The sequence below is a fragment of the Pygocentrus nattereri genome, chromosome 25 (assembly GCF_015220715.1).
Source record: "Pygocentrus nattereri isolate fPygNat1 chromosome 25, fPygNat1.pri, whole genome shotgun sequence".
Classification (NCBI taxonomy): Eukaryota; Metazoa; Chordata; class Actinopteri; order Characiformes; family Serrasalmidae; genus Pygocentrus; species Pygocentrus nattereri.
The window spans coordinates 12,950,472-12,969,474 of record NC_051235.1 but is presented as its reverse complement, the minus strand read 5'-3'; the positions used below and the strand labels follow the sequence as shown (position 1 = coordinate 12,969,474).

At 38.8% G+C, this 19,003-nt stretch overlaps 1 protein-coding gene across 3 annotated transcripts in view; it reads left to right on the top strand.

The window, feature by feature from the left end:
- slc12a4 (solute carrier family 12 member 4) overlaps window positions 1-19,003 on the top strand; it is a 43,214-nt gene that overhangs the window by 21,846 nt on the left and 2,365 nt on the right. For 2 of the 3 annotated variants that reach the window (XM_017723980.2, XM_037534545.1), the window contains exons 2-22: window positions 174-268; window positions 543-674; window positions 3,431-3,577; window positions 5,244-5,298; window positions 5,564-5,694; window positions 6,784-7,025; window positions 8,435-8,649; window positions 8,907-9,071; window positions 9,280-9,378; window positions 9,579-9,636; window positions 9,735-9,909; window positions 10,614-10,732; window positions 11,862-11,960; window positions 13,945-14,064; window positions 14,147-14,251; window positions 14,528-14,696; window positions 15,383-15,578; window positions 15,850-16,019; window positions 16,803-16,934; window positions 17,360-17,467; window positions 17,678-17,865. In XM_017723980.2, the coding sequence (XP_017579469.1) occupies window positions 174-268; window positions 543-674; window positions 3,431-3,577; window positions 5,244-5,298; window positions 5,564-5,694; window positions 6,784-7,025; window positions 8,435-8,649; window positions 8,907-9,071; window positions 9,280-9,378; window positions 9,579-9,636; window positions 9,735-9,909; window positions 10,614-10,732; window positions 11,862-11,960; window positions 13,945-14,064; window positions 14,147-14,251; window positions 14,528-14,696; window positions 15,383-15,578; window positions 15,850-16,019; window positions 16,803-16,934; window positions 17,360-17,467; window positions 17,678-17,865 (2,920 nt within the window). The remainder of the gene's footprint in view (window positions 1-173; window positions 269-542; window positions 675-3,430; window positions 3,578-5,243; window positions 5,299-5,563; window positions 5,695-6,783; window positions 7,026-8,434; window positions 8,650-8,906; window positions 9,072-9,279; window positions 9,379-9,578; window positions 9,637-9,734; window positions 9,910-10,613; window positions 10,733-11,861; window positions 11,961-13,944; window positions 14,065-14,146; window positions 14,252-14,527; window positions 14,697-15,382; window positions 15,579-15,849; window positions 16,020-16,802; window positions 16,935-17,359; window positions 17,468-17,677; window positions 17,866-19,003) is intronic. The other variant, XM_037534546.1, reaches the window with a different exon arrangement.

Sequence of the window (19,003 nt, the reverse complement as noted above, 5' to 3'; positions counted from 1 at the left end):
ATGTTGTATGGTATAATGTTGCTTTGACTGTAATGTTGAATATGTGTACCTGATTGTTTAAAGAAAAACGTATCCATTTGTTTTGAAATGGAAAGTAGATTCTGTCATCTATATTCGTGAGTAAATCCTTATCTAATTTGTCTCACCATCTCATTCTCCTTTCACACCCCCAGGACATGGCAATCATAAAGAAGACAGTCCTTTCCTCAACACTACAGACTCATCTAAGAGGACTGACTACTATGACAAGAATCTGGCCTTGTTTGAGGTTTTTCACTTTTTGAACTTGGTCAATAATCTAGTCTATTTCTGTAGGTTTATTCTCTGCTTCGAGGACTGAGTGAACATCCTCACCAAAAGACAGCCTCTAATGACCTAAGTGCTCAAAAGCAGGAGCATTTTCTACTTTATGTTTAAAAAGATAAGAGGTTGTTCATCTCAAATGTTTGTTTGCATTGTTCTGAAGTATCTGTTCCTTTTTTCCTTCCTTCTTTCCTCATCATTATATACAAATTATTCTTTTTATGAAACTTTTCCTACAGGAGGAGTTGGACATTCGGCCCAAGGTATCCTCCTTTCTTAGCCGCTTGGTCAACTACACAAATATTACTCAGGGGGCAAAGGAACATGAAGAGGCGGAAAGTGCAGAAGCTTCTAAGAGGAAAATCCCAAAGGTTTGAAAAAAATTGCATCAACTTCTACACACAATAAAAGAGTGAAATCAATTCATTTTTATATATATATATATATATATATATATATATATATATATATATATATATTAAAAAGCAACAAATAGAAATACTAAGTTTTGACTGTGTTCTTTTGGAACACTCTTTCAACATGGATTTCAACATCAGATTCGTCTGCTGGGGGAAGGGGTCCAAATAACATTCCTCTGCATGTTGCATGCAATTATATACACTATTTTGCCAAAAGTATGCACTCACCCATCCAAATCATGGAATTTGGATGTTCCAATCACTTCCAAGGCCACAGATGTATAAAACCAAGCATCTAGGCACACAGACTGCTTCTACAAACATTAGTGAAGAATGGGTCGCTCTCAGGAGCTCAGTGAGTTCCAGCATGGTACCATAATAGGATGCCATTTGTGTAACATGTCCAGTCATGAAATTTCCTCACTACTAAATATTCCACAGTCGACTTTGTGGTATTATAACAAAGTGGAAGCGATTGGGAATGACAGCAACTCAGCCACAAAGTGGTAGGCCACGTAAAATGACAGAGTGGGGTCAGCGATTACTGTGGCGCATAGCGTGCAGAGATTGACAAATTTCTGCAGAGTGTTACAACCCCTCGTTATCTGTCTAGGGGTAAGAGGAGTCTATAACATGGGAAGATGGCTGACTAAACATATGGCTGGGTATAAATTGCAAGCAACACTTATAGAGGGAGAACCACAAACAACTTAGTAGCTTCAACCGTTTACTATCACCAAACTAGCTGTTTTCTTTATACATACATATACAATATATCTACACAATATATACAAAAACAAATGACCAAGAAAACAAACAAAACAAGAGCTGGACCATGGACGGCACCAAAGGAAAGAACATAACAAAGAAAACCACCCTTAAACTAACTAAACCAAAAATACTCTTACCTTGGTGAATAAATAAAAAAACAAATAACTAACTACTCTAAACCTAATCTAATAAACCAAAACATACACAGGATGGTGCCCGCCCCTTACCTAATGTGTCTACATAATTAGAGGCCTACATGAATATGAAGGCATGTATGGGCACTCCCTACCTTACCTGCCCAGCTCGAAAGAAATAAAAAAAGAACAAAACTCTAATGTTTTTCTCAAAACATATAAGCATGGGAATTTTACAGGATGTAACCATATTAACGTTCAGAGCAGCATGGCCTAAACTGCTCTTCTGTAGCTGTCCTCTGGTGGTCTGTCTCTCCCTCTTGCTCTTCATTTCCCCCTAGAGGCAGCTTTTATAAGGATAAGGCTCCAACAAAGCTCTACCCACTTCTCAGGAGCAGCTCCTTCAGAGGCTGAGCCCACACCTGCAAAATATGTAAAAACTGTCCACGTGCATGTGCACGTAACAAGAGTCAATCACTACAGACCTCCAAACTTCATCTGGCCTTCAGATTAGCTCAAGAATGTGTAGAGGGCTTCATGGAATGGGTTTCCAAGGCTGAGCAGTTGCATCCAAGCCTTACATCACCAAGTGCAATTCAAGGCATGGAATGCAGTGGTGTTAACTGCCGCCACTGGACTCTAGAGCAGTGGAGATGTGTTCTCTGGCGTGACAAATCACGCTTCTCTGACGGTCAAGTCTGGGTTTGGCAGTTGCCAGGAGAACGGTACTTGTCTGACTGCATTGTGCCAAGTGTAAAGTTTGGTGGAGGGGGGATTTATAGTGTGGGGTTGTTTTTCAGTTGGGCTCAGCCCATTAGTTTCAGTGGAAGGAACTCTTAATGCTTCAACAGACCAAGAGATTTTGGACAATTTCATGCTCCCAACTTTGTGGGAACAGTATGGGGAAGGCCCATTCCTGTTCCAACATGACTGTGCACCAGTGAACAAAGCAAGGTATATAAAGACATGGATGAGCGAGTTTGGCGTGGAAGAACTTGACTGACCTGCACAGAGTCCTGACCTCAACCCGATAGAACACCTTTGGGATGAATTAGAGCGGAGACTGCGAGCCAGGCCTTCTCGTCCAACATCAGTGTCTGACCTCACAAATATGCTTCCGGAAGAATGGTCAAAATTCCCATAAACACACTCCTAAACCTTATGGAAAGCCTTGCCAGAAGAATTTAAGCTGTTATAGCTGCAAAGGGTGGCCAACATCATATTAAACCCTATGGATTAAGAATGGGATGTCACTCAAGTTCATATGTGTGTAAAGGCAGATGAGCAAATACTTTTGGAAATATAGTGTATTTCCAACAGGGACATCTCCAAATCCCCAAATTTTAAATAGTGCAGTTCTATCTAATGTCATTTAAACATTCCATACATATGAGAAGCATATAACTAATTCTATTTTGTGATTATAGGTCTTAGAACTCCGTTAGCAGCAGTTTGAATAGTTGCATTCACAGTCAAAGGAAGCTTGTGCTAGCCTTGACTATCCAACGCTAGTAGTATCAGTTTTTTGGGGGGACCTTAACATGACTAAATAAAGGAAAAAACTCAGGGGAGTAAACTCATTGAAATGATGACTGTTGTAATTAAACTGTGTTGAGTTTATTGAGAAACTGTATTAAGTGTTTGAAAGAAATGTCACTGTAAATCACATATTTGTACTTATATCTTGAAACTGATGCTGATAAAAATGGAACTCAGAAGTTTCAGTTTTCTCATGTAAGAATGGAAGTTCAAGCAACAGTTATTATCAGATCTGATTTTGCTCTTTCTTCTCTCTTTTTCTAGTCTCCGAATATGGGGACACTGATGGGAGTGTACCTGCCCTGTCTGCAGAACATATTTGGAGTCATTCTTTTCCTGCGTCTCACCTGGATTGTAGGCACAGCAGGAGTTGTGCAGTCTTTCCTCATAGTCCTTATGTGCTGTTCTTGTGTGAGTTGATTTTGTATTATGTGCACACACACACAACAGCTTACCATATGTGATCTAGTCTCCTGATAAACCAGTATAGTCACAAGTAGGACATGCAGTAACAACAGTCCAGGAAATTAAGAAACGTTATCACAGCTAAAATACCAGCCTGATAATAGTGGCCTACCAGAAAGACACTAAATACAGCATTAACAAATACATTGATTATCAGGGATATAAGACCTACACTGTAAATGGTTTGCTGTTCAACTTAAAAAATGAACTTAATGTGGTAACAAGTAATTTGATTAGTCCTATTCAACTAAAATAAATAAATGAAATAATACATTTTTTAGTGTAAAACTGTGGTCACCAATCCTGGCCTTCGACATCTACCTTCCTACAGTGTCTACTTTCAGCCACAATCTGCCATGCCTGCTCCAGCTCATTAATCTTAGTGTTAGGTAAGGGGGGAGCAGCACATGAGAACACCACTCTTCGGGAAACTACATTATTTGGCCAAAGGTATGTGGACACCTGACCATCACGTGTATATATGAGCTTGTTGGACATACCTTTCCAAAACTATAGGTATTAATATGGAGTTGGTGCCCACTCTGTGGCTGTAACAGCCTCTGTCTTCTTTTGGGGTGTGTGTGTAGAAATTTGTGCATTCAGTCCAAAGAGCACTGAGATCAGGCACTGATGTTGGATGAGAAGTCTTGTCTCACAATTGACATTCCAGTTCACCCCAAAAGTGTTATTGAGGTCAGAGTGCAGTCCACTTTGTGCAGTCCACTGGAGCTCCTTAACATCAAACTCATCAAACACAGTCATGGAACATGAAAGAGCCTTCCCCAAACTGTTGCCACAAATTTGGAGCAATACAATTATCAAAAATGTCTTTATATGCTGTAGTATTAACATTATACTTCTCTGGAATTAAGGGGGCCTCACCCAAACCCTGAAAAACAATCCCAGACCTTAATTCCTCCTCCACCAAGCTTACTGCATTCCACTTGGTAGCTTTCTCTTGGCATCCGCCAAATCCAGATTTGTTCATGCTAGATAGCAAATACATATGTTAGCAACGGGCATTGCTGAAGCTCCTGAACTCAATAATTAGGAGGGGGCTGTCCACATACTTTTGGCCATATATGTAGCTCTCCAGGAGAAGGGATGGTGACAACTGGTTTAGACAAACAAAAGCAATATTTTACATCAGTTCAGAGAAGTAGATTTGTTCAGTAAATAAGTAATATCGCAAGGAACCAACTTGAATTTGGGTTTGAAGTGGAATCTACAATCATTATCAACCTATCTGTATCAATATACATCTTAAGATATTTATTTTGTTTATATAAGCATGTGCATGCTTTGCAGTGCATTTTAGTTTTGCATACCTGTTTTTTGAGAATAAACTGCAGAAGATGTATTGCCTTGGGATTATGAATTGAAAAGAAAGGAAGACTGCTAGTCTTGAGACTTTAGTATGGCTGCTAACTTGACATCAGAGCCTCATTTACATATTAGCTTATTCATCTTAACTGTAAATTACAGTATTAATAATTGCTGTATAATTTGGATGTTGTCTGCTTGTACTTTGCTTTAGAAATGGTGCTAATCTTGTCTTATAATTCAAAAGCTTGGAAACCTTAATGACTAATGAAATGATATTGGTTTACAGACAATGCTCACAGCGATATCAATGAGTGCAATTGCTACCAACGGTGTTGTCCCAGGTAATCTCCCAAGTAGCCAGCTTTCTTTGAGAATCAACTAATTTCTGTAAACTCATATTGAGGCATTGCAAGTACTGACATGAAAGATCATGCTTTCTCTGTTACTAGTGGGGCAAGTTGGAACTAAACTTTTTTTTTAACCTTGTCCTGATAGTATACATAGACCTACTTTCCTGTAAACATGTTTAACAGCCACTTTGTCATAGTTAGTAAGTGTTTCCTGTTTTGCAGTTATCAGTGCTGATATTTGTGTGTGTTTTTACAGCTGGGGGAGCATACTTTATGATTTCGCGATCTCTGGGGCCTGAATTTGGAGGTGCTGTGGGCCTTTGTTTCTACTTGGGCACAACCTTTGCTGCTGCCATGTACATCCTGGGTGCCATAGAAATATTTCTGGTGAGCCAGACCCGTCCTAGTCTTTTTTTCCATAAGAAAAACTCTATTGCTCAGTTATTGCTGTTTCATATATAGTCAAGATGGTAATTTTGCAAGCAAGTTTGTGGATACCTGCTCTTTCTTTGGGAGTTAGTTCCCCTTTTCTGAACTTACAGCTTTGACTTTTCTGGGAACCCTTACAGTAAAGTCACATGAATTTCACATGTGAATAAAACAAATGTTTTATGCACTTCACATGTGAAATCTTGTTTAGACAAGATATTTGAATGTTGTTGTGAGGATTTGATTCTGTTCAGCCACAAGATAATTTGTGAGATCAGGTACTGATATTGGATAATAGGTTCTGGATCACTCCAGCTCATCCCAAAGGTTCTGCAAGGTGCTCCATCACTCCAAATATTACATTACATTACCGGCATTTGGCTGACGCTCTTATCCAGAGCGACTTACAATTTGATCATTTTACACAATTGGCCTGACTGCATGTCTTTTGGACTGTGGGAGGAAACCAGAGAACCCGGAGGAAACCCACGCAGACACGGGGAGAACATGCAAACTCCACACAGAGAGGACCCTGGTCGCCCAGCCGGGGAATCGAACCCAGGCCCTCCTTGCTGTGAGGCGACAGCGCTACCCACCACGCCACCGTGCCGCCAGTGCCAGTGGTCCACACCCTAATGCTGGTGCTCTAGTCCTGATGCTTGGCATTGGACATGGTTATCTTAGACTTGTGTGTGGCTGATCCAGAGCATCTCATTCTGTTGGCTACCTAACCACTATCTAGTGGTTTTCTAAAGAGATAATGTAGGCAATTGATTGCCTGTGTCAGCAATGGGTGCACCTTAAAGTCACTAATTAGGAGAGCCTTTTTAATATCAAGGGTCAGTTTCAAAGTCAGGGATTAAGTCTGGTCCTGGATCATCTTTTTCTTTCAATGAATTCAGAATACCTTGTAGCTAAGGACTAAGCTGAAGTCTTGTCCACTATAACGACCCATGGTTCATGTATTGAGTTAATGTACTGAATTTTAAGATGATGTTTAGTATTCAGATAATATTTTCTGTAACCCTCAGCACTTCTCACCCACAGAAATATCTGGTGCCTCAGGCAGCCATTTTCCATGCTGTAGATATCCATGCAGGAAGTAGCGCCATGCTGAACAACATGAGAGTCTATGGGACCATCTGCTTGAGTCTCATGGCTGTCGTGGTATTTGTAGGGGTGAAGTACGTCAACAAGTTTGCCTCCCTCTTCTTAGCCTGTGTCATCATCTCCATTGTTTCCATCTATGCTGGGGCAATAAAATCCATTTTCCACCCTCCGGATTTCCCGTAAGTTCATGCACACTTATTGTATAAACAGGATATAAAGAAGGTTCAGTAGGGATATTTTTTTCAGGGCTGAAATATGCTTAATGTTAATGAGGCATATGATAAATATATTCTGCACAGACCACATGTAACAAAAAATGTGGACAATAAAATATTGACAAAATGCCATCTGTTTTACTCTCTATCTAAGAATAACCACCTGTTTCGATACTGGTTTTAACATGGGCTTGTCTGCTTGACCTTACCATTTCCTACCAGACGTTCTATTACTTTATTAGCTCAAGTAAAGTTCATTATATGAGCCCTTGTGCCAAGTGAGTACACATGTGGACGATGGCAGCAGAGCTAACTCAGAAACCATTGTGACCTGATGAATTTCCCTTTTCAACCCCCCCAAAATGGTGGACAAATCTGTTTTTAGCCATAGCAATAAAATATTTTTAAATGCTTCATGTTTCAAAACCATAACATTCAGTTTGCTATGTTCACATTGACTTTAATGTAGTAAACTACACCATGTGTAATGCATTACTGTTGATACAACATCATTACTCTGCTAGTTAGCATGCTAAAGCCTACCCAGCTAGCAATAACAAAAGAAAGGCAAAACACCACGATTGTGAACCAAAGTTGAACAGCCAGACAAAACGGTCTGAATTTATGTACTTTATGTTCACATTTCTCAAAAAAACATTTTGCATTGCAAAATTTGCATAGCCAGCTACATAGCTCAGTGAAGCTAACCTAGCTGAGGGCAAACATGTTCAGATTGAATAATTTGCTTCTAATCTTGCACTGTGGATAACGTAGATATGATGCACTTACGAATGGTCTAGACTGGTTAATTAGTTGGTGATCTGTTTGTTTTGCCTAAAAGTGCTGTTCATTAGAAATTAGAATAGATGTACAAAAGGAAGGGTTATATAAGAGTGAAGCAGTAAACAGTAAAATTTGTTAAAAATAAACATTATAAAAAAAAATTATAGTATGATCATTTTCACATCAGCACTTTAAATTGTCATATTTGCTAATATCAATATATATCTGTGACGACTAGAGATATTTTGGCTCTGAAAACCTCCTTACTGTTCATATCTTATAATCTTTCTGATACATAAATTATATGCAGATGAGTATGTAAACAATGTTGCTCATGTAGCAGCTTGTGCACACACACACACACACACACACACACACTCACACACACACACATGCAGTAGTGTAAAAACTATTGTTTTGCAGTGAACTGATTTGTTATGGCTTAATGTTTGCATGTTTCTTTATTGTAAACTCTGCTATGTTTGTCCTGCGTCCCTTGTGAGCAGCATGCTGTCATGCTGAATGTGTTGCAACACATAAATTAATGTGCTGCTCTTGCCATCTCGTTGATTGTAGTGTTTCTTGTACAGCATTTGTATGTTGGGGAACAGGACCTTGGTGCGAGATCTTTTTGATGTGTGTCAGAAGATGGAAGTCAAGGGAAACGAGACAGTCCCCAGCAAGCTGTGGAGGAACTTCTGCATCTCAGAGAATGCTAGCAGTGCTCACTGTGATGAGTACTTTGCCCAAAACAATGTAACCGAGATCCAAGGCATTCCTGGACTGGCGAGTGGAATTATCAGAGGTAGAGGAGTGAACACACTGTTGTCTGAATTATAGTACTGTTCAAAAGACCACTCTTTCACTGATTTATATTTACTGTCAAAACAAAGTAAGTTGGGCCTGTCTGGTGATAACTGGGGCCATTACAATTTTCTATTTGTTTGTTTGTTTCTGCTAGCATTGTTCAAAAATCTCATGATGATAAGAATTATAATAAATTAATGTCTCACATTGCTATTGCTTTTTAGAGTGATCTTTTCTACTGTGTATTCACTGCAGAGAACATGTGGGGTGATTACATGGAGAAAGGGCAAATTCTGGAGAAACCTAGTCTGCCCTCTGTAGATGTCCATGGCTCCATGGAGTCTTTCGGCTTTTATGTATCTGCAGACATCGCCACCTCCTTCACCCTCCTCGTCGGAATCTTCTTTCCCTCAGCAACAGGTATGCCCAGCCATCTGTTCATTCAAGCAAGATAAAAATGGCGTGCATGCCTGCAACCTTATTGAATGTCGGATTTAAAAAAAAAAAAGAAGTTTATGTCAATGTTCTGCTCGATCCTGATCAGATTTCTTGATTAGCCTTCAAGGAACTGCTGTTGTGTGTACTGGATGGCTCTCATTTTCTTGACTTTTTGCTTTACTATCCTTAGGCATCATGGCTGGATCCAACAGATCAGGAGATCTAAGGGATGCTCAGAAGTCCATTCCTGTTGGAACAATACTGGCCATTACCACAACCTCCCTTGTCTGTATCCCCCGCATGAGCAAAATGAAAGCAGTTTATTTTTATATAGAAATTTCAGCTTGAGTAGGAGCTTCTGCTGATCAGCAAATGAAACTGTATTGTAGTTGGATTATGTTATTGATTTAGCTTGCTGTGATGTTGAAAAAACTCCAAACAGCCTAGAGCAACTGAAACAGCCAATTTATTCCTTAATTAAAGTGTCAGATTTCAGTTCTGTGGTCCTGTTTGGGGCGTGTATTGAGGGTGTGGTTCTCAGAGACAAGTAAGTGTTCATTTAAAGAACCAAACATTTTATTATATCACAATTAGAAAGGGCACATATTTTTGAACACTCTCATAAACATGACTTTTCATGTGTAGGTTTGGAGATGCAGTCAGTAATAACCTGGTAGTTGGGACGCTCTCTTGGCCCTCCACTTGGGTCATCGTGATTGGCTCCTTCTTCTCCACAGTGGGAGCAGGACTGCAGTCCCTGACTGGAGCTCCCCGCCTCCTGCAGGCTATCGCTAAAGACAACATTATTCCTTTCCTCCGTGTAAGTCTCCTCCCATCTATATTCCACAACCTTCACATAATCCTTAACTGAATGACAACAAAACTTTAAAGCTTTTATATTGCGGTGTCAGGGTATTAAGACAGAAGGGAGGCCAAAATTCCTCTACAAGAAGTGCTCTTTATTAAACACCAGGGTAGACAGTCACAGACACAGCACTGAACTCACAGGCGAGGTCACCACAAGCCATACACTTCACGCTCAGGTGACCACAAACCAGCAATAACTAAACCCACTCCACCATACAGAACACAAATACATACTGTACTACATAACGGAGGAAAATCAAACACCGAAGTCCCTTTTCTGGAGGTCACACACCTGCCATGATCTTCCTGGTGCAGCCATCAGCATGGCCATGCCTCTCAAGCTTGTAGAGGCTAGCACCAGCCAGAAGAGGGTCACTACAATATACTCGCTGTTCCTGTTATACAGTATTCTTCCAGCACTTCCAGTCTCTAAGCCTATATCCTAGAAGTCCTTTCAGCATTTCCAGTGCATATGTAAAGCACTTGAATGTGTATGAACACTCTCTGTTGTTTAAAGGAAAGCTTTGGCTTTTAAATTGAATATTCAATAGATACAGATAGATAAGTTTGCATGCTGGTATGCAAAACATTGTTCTTTGAATATGATAATCTGCGTGTTTGTCTATGTTTGTCTGTGTGTGTGTTTTAACCCTCCAGGTGTTTGGACATGGTAAAGCAAATGGTGAGCCTACATGGGCACTGCTGCTGACTGGGCTCATAGCAGAGCTAGGCATTTTGATCGCCTCACTAGACATGGTGGCTCCCATTCTCTCCATGTGAGAACTCACACAAACACACACATGTAAACATGCAGAATGTACACTTTCTAAGTACTTACCCACTCAATTTTGTTTACACATTCTGGATCCTGTTCATATGGAAATTGTCCAGTTTTTTTGCCCCTTTATATAATATTCTTCTCTTCATGTTTAAACTGGTTTGAAAGTATGTTTAAAATTTTAGATGTGCACCGAAGGGGAAAAAACCAGCATTCAATTAGTAGCAGGCGGAATACTGGTTCATCTAGTCCAAAATGTCCCTCAGGTGTGAGTTTTGTCATAACTCGTATGTGCAAATGATGCAATGTTTAAACAAGTGAAATCTATGCCAGTGTATCTCATTTAGCCAAGTGCCTGAGTCATGGATGTTTCAGTCATGTTTCAAATGAAAATATAAAAAGGTAGCAGACCTTTAATTACCTCAACTGTCCTGTCTTTTCAATCTGAAGTAGTCTACTTTTTTTTAAGGTATTGGACATAAAGCACAGCAGAGTCAGCACAGCAACTGCTGCACTTCTGGTCTTCTTCATACCACCTGAGAAGTTGGTTAATTTGATCAGCATCAGATGAGGCTACAGCTGGGGCCTTGTGTGTGAAACAAGCTGTGGACCAGCTGGTGCTGATTAAAATGAGTCAAATGATTGATTTTCTTAAGTTTCTGCAGTAGCATAAAGACTGTAATCTAAATAATAGATGTTTTACTGATTCACAAAATTCAGAATTTGATTTGTTATGATACAGTAATTTTCAAAACAGCACAAAAAAGGGTAGCTGAAAGTGTGAATTACAGTATTACTGCATTTAACATTATGAAAGTGCAGTATATGAAACAAAAGTTTCAACTCCAGCCAGTCTAACATTGACTAATATACTAGTCAAGATAAACAGTACAATACAATATGATGCACTACATCCCAGTTTAATACAGTATGATATACTGTTACATCCTTACTAACTACACTTCATGGTCCATTTTATCAGATCAAAGTGCACCCATATGGTAAATGGACCTGATAAAATAGACAATCTTTATAGATTCAAGGTAGATGTACATAATAAACTGGCCAGTTTTTGTTTATATTTGTCATAAATTATTTTGCAATTTTTTCTGTTTTTGTCCTCCTAGGTTTTTCTTGATGTGTTACCTATTTGTAAACTTGGCATGTGCTGTACAAACTCTCCTGCGAACCCCAAACTGGAGACCAAGATTTAAATACTACCACTGGTAAGTGTTCCTATGCATTCATGCATGCAGTATGTGTGGGTAGATGCATCTGTGACCTGTATTTGAGTTGTGGGTATTTCCTTTTAGTGTAGTAAGGGTTGAGTAAACGGAAAGGTATGTATATTAAACAATGAAGATTGATTAAAAGAATGATAACATGAAGTAGCTATAAAAGAGATTTTAAGCAGTGTATTGTGTATTTCGTGCTACACGATACTCTCATTTTACCATTTATAAGATGTAAGTTATGTCATATCAGCATTAAGACACTGTGAAATACACTAAGCTATAAAGTCAGCTGTTGATATTATTGTGTAATAACACACTGTCAGGATGATCAGTGTCATCTGACATACATTTGAATATCACACATAGGAGCTTATTGGACATCCCATTCCAAAACTCCAATATGCCCCTTTGTGGCTATAACAGCCTTCACTCCTCTGGGAAGGTTTTCCACAAGACTTTGGAGTGTGTCTGTGGAGATTTGTGCCCATTCAGTTAAAAGAACATTTGTGAGGTCAGACACTGATGTTTAACAAGAAGTCCTGGCTCTCACTTGATGTTCTGATTTGTCCCAAAGGTGTTCAGTGGGGTTAAAGTCAAAGGCTCTGCAGACCACCGGAGTCCCTCCACACCAAACTCATCAAATCATGTCATTATGAACCTCACTTTGTGCACAGGGTCATAGTCATGCTGGAACAGGAAAGGGCCTTCCCTAAACTGTTGCCACAAAGTTGGTAGAATAGAATTGTATAAAATGTCTTTATGCTGTATTATTAACATTACCCTTGACTGAAATTAAGGCAGCCTCACCCAAACCCTTAAAACAGCCCAGACCATTATCCCTCCTCCACCAAATAATACTGCTGGTGCTATGCATTCCAGTAGGTAGCATTCACCTGGCATCCACCGAGCCTAGATCTCTTCATCAGTGTGCCAGATAGTGAGAACATCTGTTAGAAAAAGATGTAGCTGAAACAACTGAACTCAATAATTAGGGCGTGTCCACAAAGGCCATAAAGGTACAGTAGTGTTCCAGGACGAGGAATGGTAACCATTGGTTTAGCTAAATAAAAACAATATTTTATATCAATTTAAATCTCAAAATCATGTGTACATCTACCCTGTTGCATTTTTTACAGTGTACATTATCTCAGTAAAAATAATATGGCAAGGAACCAGTATGGGTTTTGAAATGGAATGTGCCATCATCAACCTATCCCTCTCAATATAGATGTCAAGATATTTATTTTGTTTTTAAAAGGATGAGCATGCTTTGCAGTACATTTTAGTTTTGCAAATCTGGTTTGAGAATGAACTGCAGAAAAACTAGCGTGCCTAGCCCAAAAACAGCCCCAGATCATTATCTGCAGTGAGTGATTCAACAGAGGTTAAGTAATTTTTAAATGCTACTCACTTCAGCACTCACTGACTCCACTCTGTGAAATGGCGTGGTCTACTACTTTGTGGCTGATCTGTTGTTGCTACTAGGCACTTCCATTTCTCAGTAATAATAGAACTTAAAGTTGACTACTGCAGATATAATCAGGCAGAAATTTAAAGTCGCTGAGCTCTTCAACAACCCATTTGACTGCCAGTGTTTGTCTAATAGAGACTGAATGACAATGTGCTTGAGTTTATCCAGCAATAAATGTGGTGGACTAAATAATTAGAAGGAGTGTTTGTGTGATCACCTTGTGTGAAGATCACAAAATCAACCTTTATGGCACATTACGCCTGCTGGAATAAGCCTCCATAAATATTTATATAGGTCATGGCTATGTCATTTATATGTTAAGATGAGCATATATAGGTATCATGTAGCCTATGAACACCACCCTAGAGAGCAGTGTTATCATTTGTTCTAAAATAAGTAAGCTTGCTTGAAACCTTGTAGTGACATATTGCCATGTATAATGTAGCTTTAACATTGTCTGTTCTGTTACTACTAAACTCAGTGGTCCATCTGTCTATCACTTAGGGCTCTGTCTTTCCTGGGAATGAGTATGTGCCTGGCTCTCATGTTCATCTCCTCCTGGTATTATGCCATTGTAGCAATGGGCATCGCCGGCATGATCTACAAGTACATTGAGTATCAGGGGTGAGTGATGACCAACAGACAGCTTGAAAACACTTTGCTGAGCTTAATGAGTAACACTAAGGAAAATTCTCTCATCCCTCAGAGCAGAGAAGGAGTGGGGCGATGGCATCCGTGGTCTCTCTCTCAGCGCTGCTCGATATGCTCTCCTTCGTTTGGAAGCTGGCCCACCCCACACCAAAAACTGGAGGTTTGCTCCTTTATTCCCTTAAAAAGAAACTATTTTTGGGATAGCTTAAACTTAAGCAGCACTGTATTTATGCTTCTTGATTGGTTTATTTGATTTTTTCCGCAAGTTATTCTAGGTAATCTAGGAATAGCTTAGCCAGTTCACATTGTAGTCCATTCATAGTTACTGAGTAATAAGTCTTAGCATGTAATAAGCCTGGGATTTTAAAGGGGTTAAGTAATAGGGAATGTATATGGTTGCATTCCATTGACAGGAATATTGTAACACTGTTTCTAGGCCACAGTTGCTTGTGCTGCTGAAGCTGGATGAAGATCTGCATGTTAAATATCCTAGAATGCTGACCTTTGCATCACAACTGAAAGCAGGAAAGGGTCTCACAATAGTGGGATCAGTGATCCAGGGCAACTTTCTGGACAGTTATGGAGAAACTCAGGCCTCAGAACAGGTAATGCTTTCACATTAGTTGCAAGGCTGCTCTTGAAGTCTGCCAATTTAAATGACAAAAACTGATGCTTTTATTAAAGTCAGCCCAGATAATTTTCAGAACAAAGAAGAAATGTTCTTAACATTGAATTACTTTTTTCAAGCGTTTGTGAATCATTTCTCTTGTTCTGTTCATCATGAAATTGTGCGTGTGTGTGTGTTTATACAGTGGGGTCCACAATTTTGTTAGCACATTAAAAATGTGGTATATTTTTCATTTAAACCTGGAAATAAACAGAAAGTTTTAGAATGTTGAGAAAAGAAAAGGTTATGACAAGTGACAAGTTAATACTCGAATGTAAGCAAATTTGTGACACTGACTATTTTAATGTCAGTTTTTTTCCTTATCTCTTCAATTGAAACTCATGTTTGGACCATTCTAACAAGTCTTATGCAGATGTGAACTGTAACGTTTTTTATCCCATTGACTTAAATACTCATTTGCTATCTTAGTTTACCATATGATCTTTGGTAAAGTTCTGAGCCTGGCTTAAGTGTCAAAAACTAATGCTTTCATTAAAAATTGATTTAAGATCAAAGAAAATTTCACAAAGCTGCTTGTGGAACACCTAACTAATAAAGTCTGGAAACATGATGGACCAGAGGGTCCCTGTAATAAATAGTTGCACCTTGTCTATTTTCTTTCAGGCAATTAAGAACATGATGGAAATAGAGAGAGTAAAGGGCTTTTGCCAGGTGGTGGTAGCTTCGAAGGTGCGGGAGGGAATTTCCCACCTCATCCAATCCTGTGGACTGGGTGGAATGAAACACAACACAGTAGTTATGGGCTGGCCTTATGGCTGGAGACAGAGCGAGGATCCTCGAGCATGGAAAACCTTCATTAGTGAGTGCATGTCTTGTCTGCAACCATAAGGTTACCAGTACTTTTCATTCTAAGAAGGCTCATATGAAGAACAAGTGCCATATACTTATTATTGGAAATTAAAATTATGTTAAAAGTATGAGTAAATATTCATTGTTCCCAGTATAGGGGCTTCCTAATTCCATTGGCATTCCAGAAATGTAAAATCTCCTGAACTTTCAACCAAAAATTTAAAACCTAGAAGTTTCTTAGTGTTAGCAAGAATTTCCACAACTTTTGTTTATCACTGCAGACACAGTCCGCTGTACCACGGCTGCCCACCTGGCTCTGATGGTGCCGAAGAATGTGTCGTTTTACCCCAGCAACCACGAGCGCTTTACTGATGGGCACATTGACGTTTGGTGGATAGTCCATGATGGAGGAATGCTCATGCTGCTGCCCTTTCTCCTCAAACAGCACAAGGTGCGCATTCAGTCTTTAAGAACTTTGTCTAAAAGCACCAAAGGAATTTAGTTGCTTATTTTTGGTAGATATCTGCTGAGACCTCAACACCAGAGCTCATTATTTGTGGTTTAAATAAAATGTAATAGCTCTTTAAATGTATCTGAAAGGCGATTTCCACCAATTTTTCAAAATGTCGGCATGATTTCATTCAAGATCTAAACAGTCGTTCAGAGTGGTTTGATGTGAAATAGTGTATTTCAGGTGTATAGTGTATTACAATAGTGTATTTATAGAGAAATTTACTGACTCTGCACAGTGGTGGTGATAAGAACCAGGGGTCTCAATACCTACAACACAAATATAACTGTTTTATGTACCATCCAAAGTGACTAGTAAATTTACATGTGTTCCAAGTTTTTAAATGTGATTACATTTCACAGTGAGGGTTATGGAGAAGACAGGGAGTCTAAAGTACAAGTTCCGACATGAAATGAAAACCTTTTATCAGTAAACCAAAACTTATGCAGCAACAGTGTTTTGCCAGAAATGACATTACATAAAGCATTTTTATCACAAAAAGGGAGTTTGATGGATGAAAAAAAAATATTTTTACACTATTTTATTTTATTCCTTGTACTTTGCACAGAAAGTGGATGGAAACAGCTAATGTTGTGAACAATTCTGACTCATTCTGTAATGTTTCTCTGGAATGGCATATTTCACATCAAATTTGATTTCAAATCAATCAAAAATGAATTTCCCACCACCACCTCATGATCTCCATGTTTGTTTGTTTTCTAGGTGTGGCGCAAGTGTAAGATGCGCATCTTTACAGTGGCTCAGATGGATGATAACAGTATTCAGATGAAGAAGGATCTGGCAACTTTCTTGTACCAGCTCAGATTAGAGGCGGAAGTGGAGGTGGTGGAAATGGTATGAACTCCAAAACTGATATTCTATATCTATAGATATTCTAGCTTAAAATTGTTAGATATAGTTGAATGCCAAAAGTTTGGACATCCCTGGACACGTAATGTTTTTAAATGTATATTTAAATAAATAAATACAACATTTTGGAAAAAGATGAAATATTAAATGTGCTATTATGTTTGTATATGCCACATTTTATGTTTTGTTGTTTCCAATATATTTAGTAAATAAACAGTATATGTGCATTAAAATGTGCAGCAGTGTGTTCTCTGTTGAAGATGCATCCTCATTGTCACTTAGAAAATCAACAAAACCATGTGCTTTGTGCCCAAACCTTTGCATACGGCTGTATAAAGACATTTATTTGCGCTGTTTTGACGTCTCCTGCAACTTACCACTAAACAATGTTGTTTTTCTGCTCTTTGTAGCATGATAGCGACATCTCAGCATACACATATGAGAGGACACTAATGATGGAGCAGAGGTCACAGATGCTGAGGCAGATGAGACTGTCCAGTGCTGAGAGGAACAGAGAGGTGTGTGCAATGTATCCATTTGATTCAGTATCTGCTTATGACGGCACAGCACAGACACCATTATTCTGACTACCCATTTACTACAGCCAGAAATAATGCTTTGAATCATGGATTTCCCTTACTTCAAGACTCTGATCTCAACCACAAAAGCAAAGCAAAACCTTAAAAAGCTCAGTGCTCTGGCATTAATCTACTGAATGTACCTGCTAGGCCCAGCTGGTAAAGGACAGACACTCTTTGGTGCGAATGGGCAGTTTGTACTCAGATGAAGAAGAGGAATCTATAGATGTAGTGCCTGAGAAGATCCAGATGACATGGACCAAGGAAAAGCTGGATGCAGAGAGACGAACTCGAAACAATGCTCCAGAAACCTTCCGAGAACTTATTAGCATTAAGCCGTGAGTATAGGAATAAAAGCAGGCCAGTCATGCTGATCTTTCTGATAATGTTTGTTTACATTTTTTATTATTACTTTTGCATGCTAACTGAAAGCTGCTAATCTTTTTTTTCCTCTTTATCTTTCCTTGCCAAAAGAGAGTGGATCTGTCTGTAAGTGCACCACATTCTGGATGCCTTTATGTTGGGTCCGTGCAGTGCTACAGTTGTATGCAAATATTTGAACAGTTCCAGTCAAATGACATTTGTTGATTTTCAAAGTGAAAATAAATCAACACACCCTCTGCAGGGAACAAACTTAAAGGGCCCATATCCTACTTTTTTTGCATTTTATTTTCCCTCTTGAGATTCACTAAAATCATTTGTGTGGTTTCATAACACATTTTTACATGACCACTTTCCAACCTCACTTTATTGCTTATCGATTTCTACAGACTGTCTTTCATTACTGTGCCGTTAAGACTGATGTCTTAATGAGCACTTTTCTGATTGGCTCTGATTTGATCCGTTTTGTGCCTTTCTCAGAAAGCAGTATGGGCTTCTTATGAACATCTTATGAACACGTGGGGCTAAATTATTATGTAAATAAGTTGATTCCCATGACATCACAGATACAGTGAATTCAAAGGCTGTTTTGTTTATTTTTGATGCTTTGAACTTTAACAGTGCTTACATATTACTTAACTCCTTAACTTTATTTTTAAAAAAATCAATGGAAATTTGATGTTCCATTATATAGATGTCATTTTGCTAATTTCTATTTATTTGAGTTTATCATATTGAAAATAATAATGCATAAATATAACTTTTGCACAGGAAGCAAATAAACAGTAATCTTGCATTAAAATGTATGTCCTCTGTAAAGAAAGTACATTTATTTTCACTTAGAAAATCAACAAAAAGGGTGCCCAAACTTTTGCATACAACTATATGCTGTATGCTTCTTAGAGTGAGAACACTGATCTGACACTCTATGGCACTGAACAGAATCGAATGAACTAAGATCTGACTTTAGATTAGGGTTCTTACTCTGAGGTGATAAATATGGTCCAATGTTGATTAATATGGGCTGCTGTTTTTTATGCGGTGGTTTATGTTTGTGTGTGAATTTTCTTTTCTTACTTGTGTGTTCATTTGTGT